The sequence below is a fragment of the Ceratotherium simum genome, chromosome X (genome assembly GCF_057802395.1).
Source record: "Ceratotherium simum simum isolate JZ-2026a chromosome X, ASM5780239v1, whole genome shotgun sequence".
Taxonomy (NCBI): Eukaryota; Metazoa; Chordata; class Mammalia; order Perissodactyla; family Rhinocerotidae; genus Ceratotherium; species Ceratotherium simum.
This window is the reverse complement of record NC_141940.1, coordinates 9,172,792-9,192,067: the sequence shown is the minus strand read 5'-3', so window position 1 is coordinate 9,192,067 and position 19,276 is coordinate 9,172,792. Positions and strand designations below refer to the sequence as shown.

Genomic DNA, 19,276 nt, shown 5'->3' with positions numbered 1-19,276 from the left:
GAAAACCAGAATTATCATCTCTTTTAACTTTCAAATGTTACAAGAAAAACTGGAGATCTGAGAAAGCATCCACCCTGCATAGTGGGGTCCCTGAAAATGGACCAAGAAGAAATAGGATAACAACACCCTTCATGCAATCAGTGTGCCCGGAGCTGAAGCATTTTTAACGGAAAAGCATTTATAATGGAAAAATCTTCCAACATACTTAACTCTCTTAGAAATTGCATGGAATCACAGCTGCAGCTCATTTTGAATTGGAGAAAAGACAAATAAAAGATGTCTATGCTCCTGGTATACTATGATTTCTAAACTAGAGAAGTGAAATGCAATCTCATCCAGAGTAGCTGTCCTTTTATAAAATGATTGCAGTATAGTAGAGGATACCCAGAGAGAGGGCCCGAGGCTGTTTGGTGTTGAAATTCATTTCTTCAATTGTCACTCAAAGACTGGTTCTGGGAAATTAGATGCACTCAGAAGAAAAACAAAAGAAAAAAAATGTTAAAAAACAAAAACAAATTATCTACTTGTTCTTTGATGGAAAGCATAGTATTTTACCATTTATTCATTTCTATTTGAAAATCTCAAAGGACTAATGTCAAGGGAGTTTTTAAGAACAGATAAGTAGAGTTAAGCCAAGAAGCAACAGATGGGAAAGATAAAATGAGTGAAAGTAAAATCAAGTTGTATTTTTGGAATTCTCAGAACAAGTCACCTCTGTGACACTCAGTCATTTAGCTACAGATTCAACGAAGAGAAAACCACACGTTGAAGTACAATGGTCTTAATTAAAATGAGAATCTCTCTCCAAAGAAAATTCCAGTTAATAATATACTGCAAAGTGGCATCTATGTATGTTTGACCAGAATTATAATAATTGTCTTTGTATTCACGTTGCAACTTGAAGTTTTCTTCTTCGTGACCATTTTTATTTTGCTTTACAAGTTGGTGCATACTATTATTTTTGTGCTTGCAATTAGTATAGAAAACAAAATCATATTGTGCATGCTTATTGAAAGCTAGTGATTTCAATTATAGCTTTTCCCTAAATTGGCAGAGAAAAACTTCTATGATAAACCTTTAAGTCAACATCTTATCCAGGCCAAATAAGAGAAAGCCTCAGTTCCATTCAAACTGTTGAAACTGCCGGGGTTAAATATGAGATAGGTAAAGGTAATAGTAACCTTTCAAATATAAAACCTGGTAATTTTAACATAATTATCATTGTAATGTGACATGTTGAAATGCTAAAGTGAAGAGTAAATTAATGATATGCATATGTTAGAACTAAAGAGAGAAAATCTGTAGACTTAAATGTTTAAAGGTCACATAGAATTTCCTAAGGGAGCAAATACAAAATGCATTTTAGAATAACCAGAAAAGTATATTTTGTATAATAAAAAATTTCTTTAAAAAATTAGCTATTTATGCCAAACTAGTTCAATGTTCCTCAGCCCTTTTTAGTCTCTTTGATTTCCATTTCCTCTAAAATAATTGTGAAATATATATGAAAAAGAGTGTATATATTATGTATACACTATTTAAAGAACAATAATTAAATGAACAGCTGTGTACCCCCCAGCTAAAAAAATAGAACATTAGCAGTACACAGGTTTTGATAAAAGGTAAAATCATTGACATTTATTTCCTACTAATTCTGAAAGTTCTGAAGTATCTGAAATGTAAAAGTTTTTCTTTAATATAAAATAATTTTTGACTAAACTTTATTCTGTATTTATTGAGACAATGTTGCCCATATGACATATCTCTTGGAATATATGGCTCAATATGTGGTGAACTTTTCAAACTTAAATGTTTGAAAAATTATATATATATGTGTGTGTGTGTGTGTGTGTGTGTGTATATATATATATATATATATATATATATATATATATATATATACCCTGTGTTGTATATACATAATTCTATTTCATCAAAAGTGTTGTGTTTTTCATATTAATTTTGTTTCCCAGTTTCATGGTGGGTCTTTTTGAATTCTGAGAGAGGTGTGTTCAAGTCTCCTAACAGGATTGTAGATATGTCACTTTTCTAGTTTCCTTGTAGTTCAGCTAGTTAACGAATTTTCTATTTTAAAACTATGTTATTAGTTGTCTAGATGGCAGCCATCCTAATAAATGTTGGCAAGGATGTAAAATTGGAACTCTTGTACAATGTTGGTGGGAATGCAAAAGAATGTAAGCTGCTATGGAAAACAGTATGGAGCTTCCTCAAAAAATTAAAACTAGAACTACTATATGATCCAGCAATCCCATTTCTGGGTGTTTATCCAAAAGAATTGAAATTAGGATCTCAAAGAGATATTAGCACTCCCATTTTCACTGCAGCACTATTCACAATAGCCAAGATGTGGAAACTTAATGTCCATTGATAGGTAATGGATAATGAAAATGTGGTATATACATACAATGGAATATTATTCAGACTTACAATAAGCAGAAAACCCTGTATTATGTGATAACATGGATGAATCTTGAGGACATTATGCTTAGTAAAGTGAACCAGTCTCAGAAGGACACGTTCTGCATGAGTCCATTTATATGAGATATCTAAAATGGTCAAACTCATAGAAGCAAAGAATAGAATGGTGGTTGCCAGGGGCTGGTGGGAGGGGGAAATGAGGAGTTGCAAATCAACTTGTATAAAATTTCATGTATGCAAGATGAATAAGTTCTAGAGATCTGATATACATCATTGTACCTATAGATAATACTGTATTTTACACTTAAAAATCTAAGAGGATATATTTCATGTTGTGTTTTTATCACAATTAAAAAGATTAATTAATTTAAAACAATGTGTAATTAGGTGCATAGAAGTTGATGACTATGATTGCATCCTGATGTATTATACTGTTTATCAAAAAAGATATCCTTTCAGTGTTTTTTACTCTCACAACAGAATTTCAGCCCCCTCATTATTTCTGGAACATTAAAATCATTTAAAAAATCTTGTTTGTATTATAAATGAATTTTACAAAACACTATGATCATGTATATACATAAATCACACGTTTGGATGCACACATTTAGAATACATATCTGTATTCGTAAATATCCAATAATCATGTATTCATGAGTGCTTATGAATGAATGTATGAGTGCTCACACACACACACACATAGTGATCTAAGAAATGTATTCCAGTGTGTCCATGACGATCATTGAACCACTAGTGTTTTACAATAGTCATTTAAACTCTACTTCCATAAAGTCTTTTCTTTGAGCATCTTTTCGTATATTTACTAATCATTTGTATTTCATTTTCAGTGAATGTCCTGTGTATCTTCCTTGCCTGCTTTTCTGTTGGCTTATTTGTTTTTCTTTTCAACGTACAGATTTACCTTACATATTAGGAATAACTCTTTGTCATGTTTCCTCAAAATATTATCTCCCAGTCCATTGTGTCTTTTTTTAACATTTTATTTTAAAATATTTTTAGACTTATAAAAGAGTTTCAAAGATAGTACAAGAGGGTTATCATACATTACCAATCTCCCCTTATTGTTATCTTACATAAGCATGATACAATGATCAAAAGTAAGAAATTAACGTTGGTACAATACTGTTTACTAAACTGTAAACTTCATTCAGATTTCATCAGTTTTTCTACTACTGTCCTTTTTGGGTTCTGGGATTCAATCCAGGATACCACATTTCATTTAGTTGTTATGTCTCCTTAGTCTCCTCCAATCTGTCACTGTTCCTCATTCTTTCCTTTTCTTTCATAACCTTGAAACTCTGGTCAGGTGTTTCTTGAACGTCCCTCAATTTGTTTTTTCTAAAAATTTTGTTTTCTTGGTTAGACTGACGCTATAGATATAGAGGAGGAACACCACAGAGGTAATATGCCCTTTTTATTGCATCATATAAGGACATCCATGACATCAATAAGTCACTACTGGTGATGTAAACCTTGATCACTTGGTGATGTTGGTGTCTGCCATGGTTCTCCACCCTAAAGTTATTTTTCCTTTCCATATTCTATACCTACGAAGCTTGTCATTAAGGCCAGCCCACACTCAAGAGTATGAAAATTAAGCTATACCACCTGAGTGTGTCAAAAAATTTGTGTGCATATATTAAAATCACCAAAGTAATTAATTTTAGGGGGAGATACTTTTACTCTATGCGAATATCCTGTTTCTCTTAAACTTTTGCCAACTGATCTTATTTTCATAGTGGATCTTGCCTGCCACAATTACTACTGTGATGTTCTAATGACAATTATCTACGTCTCTCACTCCCTCTACATTTATAGATTGGAATTGTTTTGTAAGCAAGAGTTGCCCTTTCACCAGCATTCATTTATGAATCTGATCATTTATTTACATCAGTGTGGGCTCATGGATATTAAATTTATTCCTTGGATTTTAATCCAAAACTACCATTATTTCTTTTATTTTTCATGTTGTTCCAACTTTGGCCATTTGATCTCTTTCAAACCGGCACTTATATCCTTTTGATATTACCCCTTATCCACCGCCCCTCCTTTTTGCACTTCTGTGCTTTCTGGCATCACAAGATGTTCTAAGTATATCATGAAGCCCTGGAATTAGCTATACTCAAGGATCCCTGGATCCTTTTATTAGTGAATGGTGTTTAAAGACCAAAATCTGGGAGCTAGGTGTGTGTTGCCACTGGGGTGTCATTGCTTCTAGGCCCTCTAGGCAGACAGAGCTATGAATTAAATGTATGCAGACTAATCCAAGTATACAGAATATATCTTTATTTATATAAATATACAATTAATTATGTATTTATCTATATAACTGTACACATATTCAAATAAACACGAATTCTTAATGATATTTCCCATTCTCTAATCCACCACCACAGCATTTCCCTTTGCTTAAACGTAACTTCTTTCTTTGACAATGAGAAACATGGCTCTCATTACTACAATGTATTTTTCTTATTTTTTACAACCTAGTGTTCATGTACAGCAATTTCAGATTTGTTTAGCCTTACTCCCGTGAAGAATGAATATAACAATGAGAGTACTAGGCTTGTGTACAAGTCTTTTTGTTTTTAACCTTACAGTAGTCAAAACATTATTTTCCAAAGTTGCTTAAGTCAGCTTCTTTCTTCCCCACCTCCTTCAGTATGGTTATGACCTACATTTTAACACAGTTTGATTCATTTGTCACAGTCTGCTTTCCGTCTTGAGTTCCTGTGACATCTTGTTTGATTTTTAATTTTTTTCACTAAAATGTAATCTTTGTAGTGTACAATTCTAAAGGTTTTGACAAATGCATAGGGTCATGTATCCACCCTCGTAGTACCATACAGAACAGGTCCAACACCACAAAAATTAGCTTGTGCTGACCCATTGTAGTCTACCTCCTTTCCTCAATCTTTGAAAGCCACTGGTTTGTTTTCCATCCCTATACTTTTGCCTATTCCAGAATACCATATAAATGGGATAATACAATATGCAGCTTTTCTGTATAAATATCCAAAACAATTCTTGGCTGGCTTCTTTCAATTCGAAAAATACATCTCAAAACCATCCATGTTGTTGCATAGATCAATAGTTCCTTCCTTTTTGTTTCTGAGTAGTATTGTATGTTATGAATGTACCATCATTTTGTTATACATTAACTTGTTGAGAGACACCTGGTTTGTTTTCAGACTTTGGCAATTATGAATAAAGCTGCTATAAACATTCGTGTACGGGTTTTTGTGTGAACATAAGTTGTCGATTCACTTGGGTAAATGCCTAGGAGTGGGATTGCTGGGTCACATGGCAACTGTTTGTTTCACTTTGTAAGAAAGAGCCAAATTTTGCATTCCCACCAACTGTGTGTTGAGTTACAGATACTCCACATCCTCACCAGTACATCTTTTTTATCTTTTAATAAGTGTGTAGTGATATCTTATTGTGGTTTTAATTTTCATTTTTCTAATGAATAATGATGTTGAATAACTTTTCCAATGCTTATTTGCAATCCACATATCTTCTTTGCTGAAGTGGCTGTTTAGATCTTTGACCCATTTATTAATTATTTTTCTTGTTGTTGAGTTTTAACTCAATTCTCTGTTACATAGAGGATATATAATCACATAATCAAATATATTATTTGCAAAATTATTTTCCTAGTCTGCAGCTTATCTTTTCATTCTATTAGTAGTATCTTTCTTTTTTTTTTTTTTTGTGAGGAAGATCAGCCCTGAGCTAACATCCATGCTAATCCTCCTCTTTTTGCTGAGGAAGACCGGCTCTGAGCTAACATCTATTGCCAATCCTCCTCCTTTTTTTTTTTCTTCCCCAAAGCCCCAGTAGATAGTTGTATGTCATAGTTGCACATCCTTCTAGCTGTTGTATGTGGGGTGCGGCCTCAGCATGGCCGGAGAAGCGATGTGTCGGTGCGCGCCCGGGATCCGAACTCGGGCCGCCAGTAGTGGAGCACGTGCACCCAACCGCTAAGCCATGGGGCCAGCCCAGTAGTATCTTTCACAGAGCAAAAGTTTTTAATTTTCATAAAGTCCAATTTATCAATGTATTACTTGATGGGTTGTGCTTTTAGTGTTTTATCTACAAGCTCATTGCCAAATCTAAGGTCAGATAGAGTCTCAGTTAATTTTAGTGTAAGTTGTGAGGTATGTGCCAAGGTTCATTTTTATGCCTATGAATGTTCTATTGTTCCACCACAATTTGTTGAAAAGATTATCCATTGAATTGCTTTTGCACTGTTGTCAAAAATCACTTGACTGTATTTGTGTGGGTCTCTTTCTGGGTCTGTTATTTGTTACATTGATAAAAGTGTGGATTCTAGTGTACCACAGTGCCTACTGTAGCTTTATAATAAGTCTTGAGATCGAATAGTTTGAATATTTTAACATTGTTACATTTCAGAATTGTTTTGGATATTCTAGTTCCTGTGCCTTTACATATAAGTTTTAGAATCAAGCTGTCAATATCTACAAAGAAAGCTTGCTATAATTTTGATTGGGATTATGTTGAACCTACGGATCAAATAAGAGAGAACTGACATCTTAAGAATATTGAGTCTTCTAATCTATGATTATGGAATATCTCTTCATTTGCTTAAGTCTTCTCTGATTACAACACTCTATGTTTTGTAGCATCCAGCACAATGATCTGGCACATATTTTGTTAGATTCACACCTAAATATTTATTTTTATCTTTGTGTTAGTGTAAATGATATTGTACTATTTATATCAAACTTCAATTGTTCACTGCTCTTATAAGAACACACTTAATTTTGAATTTGATCTTATATCCTATATAGGCAATAATGTTACCTGCTACTAGAGATGGTTTGAATTCTTTGTTTCAAATCACTTTTCTTGACTTATAAAACAGTTTAAAACTTAAAGTATGATGTTCCAAAGCAGTAGTGAGAGAAGACATCTTTGCCTTATTCTTAAACTTAGGGGGAAAGTATACTCCCAACATTAGGTATGTTGTTAGCTGCAGGTTTTTAAATATAGGAACTTGATTAGGTTAAGTTCTCTTCTATTCTAAGTTTCTTGAGACATTTTATTAGGATTTGCTTTTGAAATTTTTTGCATTTTTTTTCTGAATCTATTGATATGATCATATGATTTTCCTTCTATTATAGTCTGTTCATATGTTAAAATATATTGATTAGTTTTCAAATGTTGAACCAGCCTTTCATTCTTGAGATGAAACTCACTTGTTTTCGATGTATTATCCTTATTATGTATAGGTAGATTGGATTTGTGAATATTTTGTTGAGGGTTTTTGCATTTATGTTCATAAAGGATATTGGTCTGTACAGGCATTAGTGTGTAATGTCATTATTTTTGATATTAGAGTAATGCTGGAATCATAATATGGGAAAAGAGGTGTTTATTACTCCTCTACTTTCTGGATGATATTCTGTAGAATTGGTATTTCTTGTTCCTTAAATGTTTGGTAGAATTTGCCAGTGAAATCATCTAGGCCTAGAGTTTTTTTCGTTTGGAAAGTTTTTCAACTACAAATACAATTTCTTTAGTAGATGTAGGATTGTTAAGATTATCTATCTCGTTTAAGGTGGGGTTTAATGATTGATTAGTGTCTTTGAAAGAATTAATCATGCACTTCTAAATAGTTAAATTTTTGGATATAGAGTTATTTGTAACTTTCCCTTAGTATTTATTTAATGTCTCTGTAGGCAGTAGTGATTCTTCCTCTCCCATTTCTGATACTGGTAGTCTGTGTGTTCTCTCTTTTTTTCTTGGTCAAAATGGCTAGAAGCTTATCAATTTTGTCAATCATCTCAAAGAACCAACTTTTGATTTGACTGTTTTTTTTTCTATTGCGTTCTTTTTTTTTTTTTTTTTTGTGAGGAAGATCAGCCCTGAGCTAACATCCATGCTAATCCTCCTCTTTTTGCTGAGGAAGACCGGCTCTGAGCTAACATCTATTGCCAATCCTCCTCCTTTTTTTTTTCCCCCAAAGCCCCAGTAGATGGTTGTGTGTCATAGCTGCACATCCTTCTAGTTGCTGTATGTGGGACACGGCCTCAGCATGGCCGGAGAAGCGGTGCGTCGGTGCAACCCCGGGATCCGAACCCGGGCTGCCGGTAGCGGAGCGCACGCACTTAACCGCTAAGCCACGGGGCCGGCCCAGCGTTCTTTTTTTAATTTAACTTATTTCTGCTCAAATCTTTATTAATTCCTCCCTCCTGTTTGTTTTGTGTTTAATTTCTTTTTTTCCCATAATTTCTTAAAGTTGAAGATTAGGTTACTATTTTAAAACTTTCTTCTTTTAATGCTTCATTAAATATAATAAATGTCATTAAACAAGAATTTAATGTTATGAAATTCTCTGTAAGTTTTGCTTAACTGCATCTCATAAATTTTGATATTTTACACTATAATTTTAATTCATTTCAATAATTTCTATTTTCCTTTAAGATTTAGATCTATGCTATTTAATTTTAAAATATTTGAGGATTTTTCTAGATATCTTTCTGTTACTCATTTCTAGTTTAATTGCTTTGTGGGCCAAGAACATAATTCATATGTTTCTATTTTTAAATGTATTAAGGTTTATTTTATAACTCAGAATACAGTCTAATTTGGTAAACAGCCCATGTATACTTGAGAATAATGTGTGCTCTGCTCTTATTGGGTGGACTGTTCCATAAAAGTCAATTTGATCTAGTGAGTTGACAGTATTGTTCAGGTCACCTATATCCTTACTGATACTATGCATACTTGTTCTATCAATTACTGAGAGACGTGTTGAAATTTCCAACTATAATTGTGGATTTGTCCATTTTTCCTTTCAGTTCTCTTTTTTGACTCATGCATTTTGAAGCTCTGTTGTTAGGGGCACACACATCTAGGGTCATAAAATAAATCTAAACACATTGCAAAAACAGAAATCATATATATTGTTTATAACTTAAAGTTAATATGAAACAATATTTGCAAGAAACATCAAGGAACTTTCCACGAAGAATAGCCAGAAGGCTAGACTGGAAGTCCTAGCCAGAACAAGTAGGTAAGAAAAAAAAAGAAAAAGCATCCAAATAGGAAAGGAAGAAGTAAAACTGTATCTATTTGCAGATGACGTGATATTATATATAGAAAACCCTAAAGATTCCACCAAAAAACTGTTGGAACAAATAAACGAATTCAGTAAAGTTGCAGGACATAAAATCAACATACAAAAATCAGTTGCATTTCTATACACTAATAACGAACTATCAGAAAGAGAAATTAAGAAAACAATCCCATTTACAATTATATCAAAAAGAATAAAATACCTAGGAATAAATTTAACCAAGGAGGTGAAAGGTCTGTACACTGAAAACTATAAGGCATTGATGAAAGCAATTGAAGAAAACACAAATAAATGTGTAAATGTTATCGCTAAAAAAACAAAAAAAGATATGTGAGGTGATGGATGTGTTAATTAACTAGACAGAGGGCATCCTTTCACAGTGTATAGGTATATCAAATCACCACGATGTACACTTTAAATATCTTACAACTTTATATGTCAATTATACTTCCAGAAAACTGAAGAGAAATAAACAAAAAGAATACATACACTACTAACTTTGTAATTAAATTTAAATACTCCTCACAATAGAATTACTAGCTATGTATTATGTTACTAGTTAATGTAAATGCTAGCTGATGCAGCAGACGAAACCTAAAACTGAGTGGCTTGACACAGTGAAAATTCCTTTTGTTCACATAAATTCTGATGGCAGTTGGCATGGTCTCTCTGCTCTCAAGTGACCCAGGGATCCAGGCTGCTTCCGTCTTGTTGCTTCACCATAGAAACACAGAGTAGCCATGGTTGCTGCTAAATGGAAGAGAAAGCATGGGTATGGCCCACTGGATCCTGCCTAACGACACATGGACTGGCAATGTAGTTTTCCCCATTGTCCAGAAAGAAGAAAAAGATAAGATGTGGATAAATACTTGTAGTCTCTCCCATAAGCTGTCAATAGTAGGTTTTCAATAAAACCAACTATTATAATATGTTATAATAACAACTGTCTTCATTTCTTGCAGGAGTTTCTGAGAAAGCCAGATTTGCTTTGAAATTCTCCAAATTTTCAAGTGCCTACCATGTGACAGCTTCTTTCAAACACAAGATCACATGTAGTTTGAGAAGGATCATGTAAATGTCAGCAGGGAGCATTTGCCTTTCTTCACTCAATAGCACTTTTCTGCACTGCCCTTTGCAATAACCTCTATTATCTCAGTAAGCGGAGAATTTTCTCCTTCCTTTTGATGCATGGTCAAAATTTTAACTTGTGAGTCTCTGCTACCTTCTACATTACTGAACATGACTGAGCATCTGTACAGGTGCCATTAGGCAAACTGAAGACCAGGATTTTCCTGTGGGGAAGGTACACAGGCCAGAGGCAGTGGAAGGATATATTTTTTCTATTTAAATCAGAGTTAGCATTTCCACCAACGAACCAATTTTCACCCCCTAGGAGGATTCCAGGGTTTTAGGAATTCAACTTCAGTAGGTGTAGACCACAGTGATTTCCATGGTCTCCTCATCTACCATTTATGAGAGATCTTTTGGTTTTTAACTTCCTAGGTAATCTCATTCACCTATGTATGTGTTCACTGGCCAGTTTCAAAGAAGACACCCCATTAAAGTCCTACTGCAAATATCAAAGTGGTTAAAAAAACAATTTCAGTAGATTATGTGCCAAGTCAGACTCTCCTCACTAGCCCTTTTGGAAAATACTTGGAGAGTGTGTTGAAGAGACCAAGGTGGGTATGACCAAGCATCTAAACGTCGATGTCGAAAGTGGACCTTAAGTCGAAGGGGCTGTTGCTATCAGAGAAGTTCCAGGGTGAGGGATGGGACAGTAAGGGATCTTCTGCAAGGAGAAGGAATGCTTTATGTCAGGAGCAGGGCAGGTGATTCTAGGCTGTTCCACTGGGAGTAGGGCACAGCCTTCAGAGGGAGAGAGAGTGAAGAGCTGGTAAGTCAGCCAGGTTTCAGAGTTGGACAGGAGGGCACATACGGGAAGCCCAAGGAGAGGGTGCTGTCCTGTGGGAAAGTGCTGGGACCAGATGGAAACACAGTCAGCTCTCAAGGAACCCTGGGATTTGAGCAGGAGGACCCTACAATAATAAAGCCCACAGACAGTACCCAAATTTTGTTTGATTTGCATTGTCACCTTCCTTTGGTCCTGCTTTTAGTATCCTTGTACAGAGACCTTCTTTTTGTGGCCTGAGAGGTATTCTGAGAACTGAGAAGAGAAATGAATTAAGAGATGGAAGGATTGCCTCAAGCTAGGAGGTGTGGGAACAGCACAGGCTCTAGATGAATTTAGATTAGAGGTCTAGTCTCAGCCCTGTCACTTACTAAGCATGTGACCATGGGGACATTATCAAGTGATATGGCCCTTAGGTTCTTCATTTGTGAAGTGAATTTGGTAAGCCCTGTCTTGTAGGACTGCTGGAATGTATGTAATGCATGTAAAGCACCTGGCTCAGTACCTGGCACATATTGGATCTTTAATGAATAGTGAGGAGTCCGGCTCCTGGTTAAAAATCCTAATGCATGAGTTTTCAGGCCTGACAATAGGCAATTACAAAGGCTTTACCTGGCAGACCTCATGGGGTAAATAAAGCTGCCCTCCCCACATCAGACTTGGTGCACAACCGATGGATTGCAGTCTCTGAAGAGGGTTGCATTCAAAGACTCAGGGCCCTCTGGCAGGTCATTCTCTTCTCATATTTGTATTCCTAGGCCCCGTGCTTTCATCCTCAAGTGTCTTTATCCGAGGCCTTGGGCAGTGGTCTTCTGGGCTGCTGCTGAGGCCTCCTCTGTGGGGAGAGGAGGGGGAACATTAAAGACACTTTCCCCACCTATTCCCATGTATTTTTTCCACTCCTAGCCTTTCCCTCTTACTTTTCCCTGATTCCAGGATCCATAAACCTGCCAGAGCCTTTAGTTCTGGCTCTCTCAACAGTGAGGTGACCCATAGGTGTGTGCTGATCCACCTTGACTGTGTGCTGTTCCACGGAGGAAAATAAAACAGGAGGAATCAGCACTTTCTCCTCTTTTACACTCTTGCTTACACTATCACAATAAGTGATTAAAGCTTTAACACTATTGTATTTGGCTTGTTGCTTTAATCAGCTACTCTGACACCTGGTAGCTTAGCTATCCAGCTCAGCCAAGCTCCTAACAAATGGAGGTTGTTTCTAATATTATTGACCCCAGAACCTTCCACCTTCTCCTCTGGGAATTTGTTTTGTTATCCAAGACCTCTCAGAGAAGATACAATTCTCTAACACACTGGACACCAAATCAGCCAAAATGGTGCTTCATAAATAAAACTTAGTAAACTGTCACTTAGGGAATATATTATTTAATTTGGGTGTGGGTTAGTCTTCCCCAGCTGGATTCAATTCAAAGCTTCTAGAATTCATGTCAAAGACCAACTTGTTCCTTCCCTCCTAGCTGCGCCTCCGTCCAAAACACTATTTTCATTCATTTCACCCCCACCAAGAATCTAGTCCTTGCTTGGAGTTGGCCAAAGTGCTCTCAAGATGACCTAATTATAATGTCATTTTAATGGAGGGGGCTCTGGTTCTCCTAGGCCAGGGAACAGAGTGCCAGCCTAGTGGCTTCTGGGCATCACTTCAAGGGAGTATTGCCCTATTTCTCAGGAAATCCTTGCAGATGATGGGTATAGAACATCTAGTTCACGTGCTGTGTCAATGGCACTGGCTCTTTACAAGAGTTCAGGACACTTTCCATACCTGCTACGGGTGGAGCTTTCTCTCTGGTTTATCCATGATCCAAAAGTAACTGCTAAAAGCAGTTTTTCATTCCAGACTATTCTCTCAACTGTAAGACACATCTTTTGAGAGTCTCGCCCCTGCCACCACCGAGCATAACTTAAAATTAACTCCTACAGAAAGAACTGCAGATTCCCAAAGCCCCAAACAGCCTTGGCTTAGGGCATTTCCACTTGACTGCTCTCATCCGGAGACCCACCAACTTGCCCCTTCTTTCTACCTTCTTTGTTAGCTCTTAGAGGGGATCTCACCATCTTCCTGATATGACTGCTGCTCCTAGCCTCTACCATTCTACGGATAGGGGTGCGTCCTGTTGATCCTAGGATCCCTACTACTAACACAGGGCCTTCTAAAGAGTAAGCACTCAGTTCATATTTGGGGAATAAATGAGCCAGTGAGAAAGAGATTTCATTTAAGATTTAATTTCTCCTACATTCTTGAAGAAGCCAAGCAAATCCAGGTATATATAATTTAATTTTACAGAATGACAGACTAAAAGGGATAAGTGAATCCATGAATTAACCATCCTTTACATTTTTTCCTCTATTCTTTGAACCCCTCGATTTTACTGCTGGGCTCTTGCACATTTCCAAAGAAATTCCTATTCTAATGCCATGTTATCTTGTTCCAGATCACAAAAAAAAAAGACGGGAGGTTTCCCAATTTGTTTTGCAAAATTGCAAAACTCATTCTTAAACCTGATTAACAGCTATAAGTGTGTGACTACTGTCATTCGTAAACTTAGATTCTGAAGCTAATTAAACTTTCTCTTACAAGGAAAGATATTTGGAAAAAAAAGGGACAAATCTCCAAATCACCCATATAGAACAGGAACACAAGGATGTTATACACTGTGTTCCCTCCAGATCCACCCTGGCCCTCCACTACTTAGAACCCTGATTGCTCTCTTCAAACAGAGTGGAGAATCTTCTGCAGACTTCACTCAGGGCAGGATAAGCCACTGGATGTGACACTGGGACTCTCACTGACTATGGCAGTAGTATCATCTGTGGCAGCAATTCTGGCCTGGGCTCTCTCTTTCTCATCTCGCAAAGCTTCCTTATACCAGGATGGGAAGGAAGTGGGGTCAGCCCCACTGATCTTCACAAAAAACTCCAGGACTTTCCTCTTGCTGGTTTCAGCATGGGCCCTGGGACCCCACAGGAACTCGTAGTGTGGAGGATCGCTGTTGGGCACCTGCCGGTACTCCAGGTACTTTTCCTGCACTAAATCTTCAGTGATGAGCTTCCTGGGCTCCCCATAGATGAAATCCTTCCTCCCAGCAAACACTCCCATCATATTCAGCACTTCCCAGATTTTCTCCTCAGGGGCACAGTTGCCCTTCACAACGATCACACCCAGGATAAATATCAGGAGGCCGGTCTTGGGCATGCCCTGGTCATCACTCAGCATCCCATCGTAGGTGAGGTCTAGTGTTTTGACGAGCACATAGGACTGGCTGGTGGGGTCCACTTCTTTCACTTCGATGCCAAAGACAACCTCCATGCACTCACAGACTTTCCTGAAGATCACAGGGAAGTGGTCCTGGTACTCTTTGAGGATACTCTTCAGCATTTCTGCCTTTGTGATGGGCTCCTTTGTGCGATACTTGACACTCAGGAACTGCAGCAATTCAGCCACCTTCCTGTTTAGCTCATCACTGAGCAGGGACTCAGGATCTGATGGAGACTGCGAGGTGCTGGGTCCTTCCTCTTCTTGGCTTCTGGAACTGTCATCAGATGAACTCGATGGAATGGCTGTGATGGCAGGGGGGGAGGAGCAGGCTCTCTGAGGACTCTGGAGAGGACTCAGTGTTCCAGTGGCAGGTGCCTCCTCTGGGGGGCCCAGGATCAAAGAAGACAGAGAGGAAGAGGTGGAAGCGGCTTCTTCCTCCTCAGCCATGGCAGCCTGCACACGTACCGGGCCCTGGGCCTCTCTGGAGGCCTGAAGGTCTTCCTCAAGCTTGTAGAACTCACTCTTCTGCCTGAGAGGCATCGTGACTTCTGATGGGGGTAGCTGGCAGGAGGGTGGGCAATGGGGACCACAGACCTGGGGGAGAGAGGGAGAGCATCAGGGGCCTCAGCTGAGAAACTCATTCATTTCTGACAAAGGCAACTTACAGGTCTCCTCTTTAGGGGTGCTCTTGGGCCTCACAGAGCTCCTGTCTTCCTGGCTGGCCTGTCTCCTAAGAACTGAAAGAGGAAGTGAGACAGCTCCTCAGGGTACAGCCAGCCAACATAGCCCAAGGATTCCAGGGCTGAGAGTAAACAAGGCAGGGTCAGGCATTGTGGGGTCCTCTCTGTTATGGAGTGGGTGGGGTCCCTGGTTGACCTTCAGGGGGTGCACTTCACCCTGATTTCTGGTACTGCCTGGGCATTCTCTGATATGCTGTCCTGGGGACATGTGCCTCAGACCAAGGCTCTCACTTCCTGGTTCCTAGAGCTCCTATGAGAGGAACTGAGGGGGCACCTCAGGATGCAGACTATAGGCACAGTTCTGGGCCCCCCAGTGTTGACAGGAGGGGGTGCGGCCAGACTCTATGATGTCCCCACTGTTCTGGGATGGATGGTTCCCTCAGTGTTCACTCAGATTCCTAATCTTTCCCCTGCCAGCGTTTGGGCCCTACCACTATGCTGACCTCCTCTGACTTTTTCCTGAGGAGGATGCGGGGGGGACACCACATTTGGCCACACTTGCCCAGGGCCTCCCAGGGCTGATAGCAGGGGCCGGGTTGGTTTCAGTGGAGCTTCCTTTGTCTAGGGTAGGAGGGCCCATTATGTTATTAATCTTGACTCCTGCAAGGGCCTGCTCCATCCCCCACCTCAGCTGACCTGACTGCATCCTCAGAGTGAAGCCTCACCTCTCCGAGAGGAACCACCTCCCGCACTCCCATAGCGGAAGCGATAGGCTATCATAACTGGCCACCTCCACTTAGCTTCTCCCAAGTATGACAGCAGGGCCTGGGCCCATCGGTTCTGGGGTGGGGGTACCCTCAGTACTCCTTTAGGGTATTCAACTTTATATCCGGCAGGAACTCAGCCCACCCTTCCTTCTCCCTCACCTGACGTCGTCTCCTCAGACTTCCCTGAGCCACTGAGACAAAAGTGAAGACAAGACGCTGTATCCAGCTACTCCTGCCTGAGGTCTCCCATGGCTGGCAGCAAGAGCTGGGCAGGTTTCTGTGGGATGCCGTCTCGCGGGGGGGGGGGGGCTGTACCCTGGGTTCTCCTCAGTGTAGGCACAACTACTCCTGACAGGGCTTAGGCCACCTACATTCTGCTGACCTGAGAATCCCTCCCTCAGGCCATGGCCACAACCTCCCTGAAACCACCATCAAGGAAGTACAGAAGGTGAGGGGAGGTGCCTCTGCCCAACAGCTTTGCCCAACGCTGACAACAGGAGCTGGATTTCGGTGGAGGCCCTCTCGGTCTACACAGAAAAGTTTCCTTAGTCCTTCCTGCGAGTCCTCACCTTGATGCTTGGCAGTGCCTGAGGCTGCTCCCTCTGCGGACCTGAGGCCACACCCGTATTACTAAGCCTCACCTCCTTCAGATTCCTAATGCGGAAGTCAGAAATCACATCCGGGTACCCTTCATGGGGCTTCCCAGGGCTGACAGCAAGGGCACGGCTGGGGCCTCCCCTATCTGTGGTGGGCCCCTCAGCCCTTCCTCAGAGTCCTCACTGATGCCTGGCAGGGTGTGGGACTTCTCTACCTGCCAATTTGATGCTAGCTCCTCCAAGGTTGTCATCTGCCTGAGATCCCCGATCCAGAAATGGGGGGAGGAGGGGTTGTAGTATCCTTCCCGCACTGCTGGGGGTTTCCAGAGCTGACAACAGGGATCAGGACGAATTTCTGTGGGGAACGCTCCGGTTCTGAGGTGGTGGGTATCTCAGTCCTCCTCAAGGTACGAGTATTTACTTCTGAGAGGCCCTGGGACCCCTTCCTTCTGCTGGCCTAAGGATGTGTCCTGCAGGTAAACGCCATCATCTCCCTGAGACCCCGACGAGTAGGTGTGGCGGGGGGGCTTTGTCTCTCAACCATGCCTGGGACTTCAGAGGGCAGATAGCGGAGGCAAGTGTCTGTGGGAACCCTCTCTGTCTGCGGTGGGAGGTTTCTTCAGGATCCTCACCCTGACCACTGGTAGAGTCTGGGACTCCTCCCTTTCTGACTTAAGTCTGGTCACCGTAGTTGAAGCCTTATCTTCTTCACATTCCAAAGGTCGAAGTCAGGAAACACTACATCAAAGGGCCTCCCAGGGCTGAAAGCAGACTCAGAATGGCCTGGGGCCCATTCTGTTCTGTAGTGGAAGGTTAGTTCAGTCGTCCTGCAGGATCATCACTTTGATTCCTGGAACTGCCTGAGCCCTCTCCCTCAGCGAACCTAAGTTGGCCTCCCTCCAATCACTGCCGTTACCTCCGAGTTCCCCAGGTTGGTAATGAGAGGAGTGTTGCTTATCCTGATGGACCTGCCAGGAGTCTCCCAGGGCTGACATCAGGGGTGGAGTGGGATTCTGTGGGGTCCACACTGTTCTGGGGTGGGTGGACCCCTTAGTCCTCACTCATGAGGTGTTTTGGTTTCTGGCTCCTTGATTAAATGCTCTCTGGGAGAGTCCTTCCTCTCTGCCAGCTGTGAGCATTTGCCCAGCTGCAACTCCTTCAGAGAAAGGTTTTGGTTCCCAGGCTAGATGCTAGATGGGAAATCATTAGCACCCGTGACAAGCGGTGGAAATTAGGAAAAGAAGCACACCTTCCTATGTGGTCTCTTCACCCACCAGCCAGACTTTGGACATGTTTTGTTCTAAAAGTTTATTTTCTACATTGAAGCGGCTGAGCAGCATGATTTGGGGAGTTCCTGGTCTTTTGAGATAATCTAACATTGCCTTTCCAGTACAGTAATTTCCATTTTTCTTAAGCCTCATTGATGTTAAGAATTGTATTGTACATCTCTGCCTAGCATGTGTGTTTCACCCTGATGCTTGCTATTCCATTCTTATCCCATTCTTTTTATTCTATTAAATGTTTTTTAAAAGGCCAGTCTGTGGCGCAGGCCTGGTGGTGTAGCGGTTAAGTGCTCTGCTTTGGCAGCCCAGGGTTTGCAGGTTCGGATCCCTGGCACGCACCTACGCACCACTCATGAAGCCACACTGTGGCAGGGCCAATCTTCCTCACCAAAAAAAAAAAAAAAAAAGGCCTGCCTGCCCTCATTAAAGTGGTTTCAGGTGGTTGTTAGCACAGACTGGAGTCATACTGGATCAATCAACCTAATATTTCCTGATATCTGATGTTATCCCAGGGCTACTGGCATCTGTGGTCTGAGGTGATGCCTCAGATTTCTTCAATGAAGCAGAGGCAGAAGTTTAGAAAGGTTCCCCCTATCTTATCATCTGCCATCTATTGCAGGCTCCTCCACTCCCCCACCGGAAACACAAGTACCAGTTCAATACAGTCTTCATTCTCCCGCAGGGGCTTCTCATGTTTTGCTGTTTGGATTTTGTCGTTGATATTTTTGGTAGGCTGAAAACTGGTCCCTTCAAAGATATCATATCCCAGTCCCTAGAACCTGTAAATTCTGCCCTCTTTGGAAAAAGAGTCTTTGCAGATGTGATTAATTTAAGAATCTTTTGATGGAGGGATTATCCTGGATTATCCAGGTGGGCCCTAAATGTAGTCTCGTGTCCTTATGAGAGGGAGGCAGAAGAAGAATCGACAAACAGAGAAGGCCATGTGATTGGAGCAGAGCGATATTCGGAGATGCTGACCTTGAAGATTGCAGTCATGTCACCACAAGCCAGGGAATGCGGGCAGCTACCAGAAGCTGGAAGAGGCAAGGAATGGATTTTACCCTAGAGTTTCCAGAGGGAGTGCAGCCCTGCCGGCACCTTGATTTCAGCACTGTGAAACTGATTTGGGGCATCTGGCTTCCAGAACTGTAAGAGAATAAATTTCTGTTGTTTAAGTCCCTCAGTTCATGGTAGTTTGATAG

At 40.4% G+C, this 19,276-nt stretch overlaps 1 protein-coding gene across 1 annotated transcript; it reads right to left on the bottom strand.

The window, feature by feature from the left end:
- Positions 1 to 14,193: 14,193 nt before the first annotated feature.
- LOC101388465 (putative MAGE domain-containing protein MAGEA13P) lies at positions 14,194 to 15,288 on the bottom strand. Its single transcript, XM_004442231.3, has one exon. It carries the CDS (start codon positions 15,286 to 15,288, stop codon positions 14,233 to 14,235), a length of 1,056 nt encoding a protein of 351 aa, XP_004442288.2. The 3' UTR covers positions 14,194 to 14,232.
- Between the last annotated feature and the right edge of the window lie 3,988 nt (positions 15,289 to 19,276).